This window comes from Carlito syrichta, unplaced genomic scaffold (genome assembly GCF_000164805.1).
Source record: "Carlito syrichta isolate Samal-C Ts95f unplaced genomic scaffold, Tarsius_syrichta-2.0.1 Scaffold301904, whole genome shotgun sequence".
NCBI classification, from domain to species: Eukaryota; Metazoa; Chordata; class Mammalia; order Primates; family Tarsiidae; genus Carlito; species Carlito syrichta.
This window is the reverse complement of record NW_007246000.1, coordinates 338,951-344,950: the sequence shown is the minus strand read 5'-3', so window position 1 is coordinate 344,950 and position 6,000 is coordinate 338,951. Positions and strand designations below refer to the sequence as shown.

At 35.4% G+C, this 6,000-nt stretch overlaps 1 protein-coding gene across 2 annotated transcripts in view; it reads left to right on the top strand.

Moving 5' to 3' along the window:
- Positions 1-6,000, top strand: part of EML6 (echinoderm microtubule associated protein like 6) — a 304,500-nt gene that overhangs the window by 183,562 nt on the left and 114,938 nt on the right. For both annotated transcript variants that reach the window (XM_008055643.1, XM_021711181.1), the window contains exons 12-13: positions 1,187-1,293; positions 3,894-4,012. In XM_008055643.1, the coding sequence (XP_008053834.1) occupies positions 1,187-1,293; positions 3,894-4,012 (226 nt within the window). The remainder of the gene's footprint in view (positions 1-1,186; positions 1,294-3,893; positions 4,013-6,000) is intronic.

Below are 6,000 nucleotides of genomic sequence, written 5' to 3'. Positions count from 1 at the left end.
CCCAGGCAGGTCTCGAACCCGCAGGCTCAGGCAATCCACTCACCTCAGCCTCCCAAAGGTGCAGGATTACAGGCTAAGCCACCGCGCCGGGCTTGTAGTATTTCTTAAAGCAATATATTCAACTGTAAACTAATCTACAAACTATTGTAGGCATCTGTACATTCTGTTGTAGGTACTGTAACTTTGTTGGAGTCTTTTAACCAGATATGTTGTAAATATATCTATACATGGTTAAAATATGTTTTTAGATGTTTTGTTTAATTGGATATGTCTTTACTGATATAATAGCTTGAAGGTGCAAAATTTTATATTTGTATAAAACTCTACTGTTTACAAAGAAAAAAAAGTTAAAGACAGAGTAGTGAAAGTGGTAAGGCAAAAGGGCATCGTCATGTATAAGGAAACCTCCATAAAACTATCAGCAGATTTTCCAAATGCAAGTTGAAGGTCTGATGTTTACATGAAGAATTAACCTTTGAGGGTAACATGAAAGTCTACATTTCAGCCTTCTTAGGAAGACTGTTAAGAGTGGGCTGCTCAGTCTGGCTGCAGGGTGACAGGATACCTTTGGAGTAGAAATTGCCTTCAGAATGGAGTTCAAGGAACAGCCTACCATTGGTACCTATATGTTCCAAATCAGTGGACATATTGTCTTTTTATTTACATCTAAATAAATTGTCAGCAGGAATAAGCAGGTAATAAAATGAAAAAATTATTTGAGTAACTATTTTTATCAGGAAGAGTTCTGCAGTGGTTTTGACCATGGCAATTATCAGCATGCTGTGGACATGTTAAAAGGCTAAAGAGGATCTTTACTGAGTAAGTGACTGGATTTCTTTTAGCCCCAGCCTTTCCTTTTGTAAAACCTTCCCTTTTTTTATGTTTTTCAAAGTAAAGCTTAAAAGTCAAGTATCTACTATCCAATAGAAATATGTAAATGAGTTTATTCTGTTGCAGGGGAAGTTGTCCTAGTTTATGTTCTTGAAAGGGGTGAGGGATGTGCTGAACTTAACCGAAAGATGAATGGAAAAAAAATGTCTTAAGAATTGATATTAAATAAAAACTGTGGTGTTGTTATTTGTTGTTTACTTTGCAAGATAGAAGAAAGTTAATATTTTAATTAACATTTTTAGCTGTTTGGAGCCTCAGAAGTTGTGCTTGTTTTTTGTGGGTTGTATTTCTGCAGAAGGTGGCGCTGATTCCTACAGCGAAGAATCTGATTCGGATTTATCCGACGTGCCCGAGTTGGACTCTGATATTGAGCAAGAAACTCAAATCAATTATGATCGCCAGGTCAGTAAGAAAGGAACAATGAAAATGTGTAACCCAGAACCCAGATCTCATTGGATTTAGACTTTGTACTAAAAATGGCTGGAACTTAGACAAAGAGAATAAAGGCAAAAATAAGAAAACTTGTCTTCTTTGTGCCTTTAAGTACAGGTTAAAACTAAAGTGTTTACCTAATCACATCATTAAACATTTTTTAAGTGGAAAGTAGGTGCGAAGATTCAAAACTGAATCCCTGACATTTGGGTTTTTTGCTTCCCTAGCACCTAAGACTTAAAAAAAAATGTTAAAGAAAAAATGTGCAAGTTAGCTACAGGGTTTTGTTTTTTTGGGGTTTTTTTGGTTGTTGTTTTAATTTTCATTTTCTTAGCAGATTATGAAAATATATGTTTTCTTTCCAGAATGGATACCTCAAGACATTGTGGTTTGCTTGTGAGTTATTATCCTGGTTTCTCTCTCAACTTATTGCAACCATTATTCAAAGCCCAAATAAAATGTGGTGTGTTATCTTTCTGGAGGTCAGAAATCACCTCCAGTAGAAAAGTTGGTAGGCTACATTCAAAATTTTGGGGAAGTTGACATATCGTTTCAGCACTCAACAGTGAGTGTTAAAGAAATTCTTCAGAAGACGTAGATACACACTGTCTTGTTGTGATAACTGTAGGGGTTATCTTTTCCTCCTTGTTACTTAACAAAGGTATGTGAAGCAGATTCTGTACATGAATGTGGAATGAATAAGACTTCAAATTTCAGATATCTCAATTGTCAGGGTTGCCCATGGAGACAGCGTATAGGCCTATGGCAGCTACTATGTATTGAGTGTCTCTATCGGTCAGATCCTGGGCTTCACACACATTAAATACAACCTACAATAACCCTGAAAGGTTAAGTAACTTGCCCATGTCCACTTTGCCTGTAGTATTAGGCTAAGAATGCTGATCTGGGCTTCTCTCCAAAACACACATTCTATGTGCTACTTTGTTGGCCTCTCCATAAACACTGAATTGGCATTTTTTTCAGCCCATAATCATCACTCATTGATTCAGTGTTTGGAAAATTGTACAAAGGCAGTCCAACTGATGGCTTGGGTATACTTTGTGACTAAATCAGCTTGACTGTGTGTTGATACATTGTGTTATGCGATACAACTACTATAGAAAAGGATTTGAAAGGAAACTGTTCATTTGAAATATGCAAATATTGACCAATACTGTAGATATTGGGGAAAATGTAAGCAAAATAAAATTTAGCTTTTACTTAATAAAATGATAACTAGTAAAAAAAAAAAAAAGAAAAGGTAAGACAATTGAAATTCTTGCCTAGGATTACACAGCTTGAATATCTCTAATCTGAAAATCCAACACGCTCCACAATCCTAAAGTGCTGACTTAATGCTCAAAGAAAATGCTCATTGGAGCATTTCAGATTTTGACTTTTTGGATTTGAAAAGCTCATCTGGTAAGTATAATGCAAATATTTCAAAATCCAAAAAAATCCCAAATCTGAAACACTTCTGGTCTCAAACTTTTTCAGATCAGGGATACACAACCTGTATAACTTCTCCCTGACATCTTACCTGTACTATTTGATTTATGTTCACATTATTCCTGTGTCATTCCTCAACAGGAATTTTTGCTCTGATTTACAGATGAAAATTTTTGAGGTTCACAGAAGTCATAAGACTTACTCAGCTAAGCAGCAGAAATATTAAGACTGGAATTTAGTGTTCTAAAGTAGATAAGTGATCAGCTGATGGAAGCATCATTAATTCAGGTGGAATTTGAATTTAGAATTTAAAAGATTAGTTCAGCACATCTGTAACTGACAAAATAGTAATGAGATATATTCTGATTTTTTTTAAATTGTTGATCAAATCTTAAAGAGTGACTTTATTATAATAGCTTATATTGTTTTTAAGCAATGTAGTTTGATCACATAAAGGCTCTCCCTTCACGAAGATGAAAAATTATAATAGATTATATTTCATTTTCCACATATCAAGTTGGCATTTCTTGATAGTAGACCATAAATAGACAGTAGACAACAGATTGATTTTTCTTGTTGTACATTTAAATTTAAATGTGTCAGCAATGCATTTTAGGTCCTAGATTAAATCAAGAGTGAGCTTTGCTCTATATCTCTGGTTCTCATCTGCTACAATGCCTGAGACCATAAAGAGAAAATAAATTCCAAAAAAATTGTTAAGAGGAAATTTCTAGGACTCACAAAGTTCACATTTTAAATAAGTCAGAGTCATCAAGAGATTTCTTGCCTTGAAAGAAATAAAACAAAATATTTTCTTTATATTTTATTGATAACTAATTTTCTCTCTTATTTACTAGCAACTTAGTATTATATTTTGCGAACATAAATTACCTAAGAAAACAGCAAATCAAGAAAAAAGAAAATTATTTAAAATCTCAGTCCTTTAAAAAGTATTTCGTGTTAGTTTCTCATTCATTAGGAGAAAGTGACACTTGATCCTATGTCTAACGTTTTCAAAAAACACTGTGTTGAAACAGAGGTTTTATGAGAATGCCAAGATATTGATGTTTTTGAAACCTGAAGAAAGAAGTGTCAAGTAAATGTTTCTGTTGCACTTTAAGGTTTACAAAGAAGATCTACCTCAGCTAAAGCAACAAAGTAAAGAGAAAAATCACGCAGTGCCCTTCCTCAAACGAGAAAAGGCTCCTGAGGACAGCTTGAAACTCCAGTTCATACACGGGTGGGTGGCATGTCCTAGGAGCCCCATCCATCTTCCTCTCGGTTTCTGCCTGTCTATCACCACCTTTTCGTTGTTGTTCTGCTTCAGACTGGCTCTTCTCTCTAATGTAAACTCATACCTGACTGACATTTTAACCATGATTCTCTCTGTCCAATTTTCTCATTTGATGTTCTGTGGCCATCACAATGTGATTGTCTCCAGATTTTCCATGTAATTCCATAATGTAGATGCCACTGCTGCTCATGGCTACTGCACTGCTTTCTTGTCACCATCTCCATCTCTGCTTCCTCTCGTCCCCTGAATCCCTGCTCTATTTTATTGGCTCCACTCTAGGATAGCAATTTCTTTCAATCTTTTTCTAATATCTGCCCAAGATAATTATGAATTTTGTAAAGTTATAGACACACAAATTCAAGTAGACACCTAAAATTTTTCAATGTAAATTTAAATGGTTGAGAAGAATATAATCATCAGTCATTTAAATGGATTCAAAGGAACCTTAAATGTCATAAATATTTGACTCCCATTATTACCAGTTTAAAAAGTACATGAACAATTCTTCTATAACACAATATTTTGCATAATTTCTATTTCTGCTTAAACTCATATTTTCTTCTAATTCTCTCATAAAATTTTACCCTGATGTAATGTTTCATGCTTGAGTCCTTTGACACCATATCATACCTTCTGCAAGAAAAAAAGTCGAAGTTTGATTTAAATTTTATTTCTTTTGACCATAAGACTAATTCTGTTCAATATAGTATCCACCAGCCACACGTGGCTACTGAGCACTTAAAAAGTGACTAGTCTGATATGAGATGTGCTGCTGGTATAAAATGCATACTGGTTTTGAAGACAGCTTGAAAAAAAGTGTAAAATCGCTTTTAAAATATTTTATATTGATTACATGTCAACATAATATTTTAGATACACGTATTGGGTTAAAAATATGTCATTAACATAAATTTCATTTGTTCTGCTAATTTTTCCTTATTTGTTTATTTATTTATTTTTGAGTCAGGATCTCACTCTGTTGCCCACGCTGGAGTGCGGTGGTGTAATCACAGCTCACTGCAGCTGCAACCTCCTGGACTCAGGTGATCATTCTGCCTCAGCCTTCCTAAGTAGCTGGGGCTACAGACTTGTACCACCATGCCTGGCTAATTTTTTTATTTTCTGTAGAGACGAGTTCTCACTATATTGCCTAGGCTGGTCTCAAATTCCTGGGCTCAAGCAATCCTCTTGCCTTGGCCTCCCAAAGTGCTGAGATTACAGGTGTGAGCCACTAAACCTGGCCTTGTTTATTTTTCTATTGTGGCAACTAGAAAATTTTAATTTACTTATGTGGTTCACATTATATTTCTATTGGACAGAGCTGCTCTGTTAGCGAGTTTTTTTAAAATATTGAATTATTGTTATCCTTGTTAGCAGTAAAAAGTTGACCAAATCAATATAAATATATTACAACTTGTGATATATAATTGTTGAGCACAGAAAGCTTTTATTGGAAGTTATCTTAATAAGACACATTTTTTTCACTTCAGAGATCTGTATGTGTATATTACTTATTGCTGGAATGTGATAAAGTTTAGCATTGAGTCTATTCCCATTTTTCTTTTTCTTTTTTTTTTTTTTGAGTTGGAGTCTCACTCTGTCGCCCAGACTGGAGTGCAGTGGCCGCTCCCGACCACCGCAGCCTCGACCTGCTGGGCTCCGGCAATCCTTCTGCCTCAGCCTTCCGAGTAGCCGAAATTACAGGCGCGCGCTACCACACCTGGCTAATTTTTTTATTTTATTGTAGAGATGAGATCTCACCTGCCCAGGCGGGTCTTGAACCCGTGGGCTCAGGCAATCCACTCACCTCAGCCTCCCAAAGGCGCGGGACATTTTTTTACAACTGTAAGCACTGAGAAAGGTTATTCTCATAAAGAAGTAGGTGAGAATGGAAGCAATTTTATCATAGAAATATTTTTTAATTCTTTAAACTC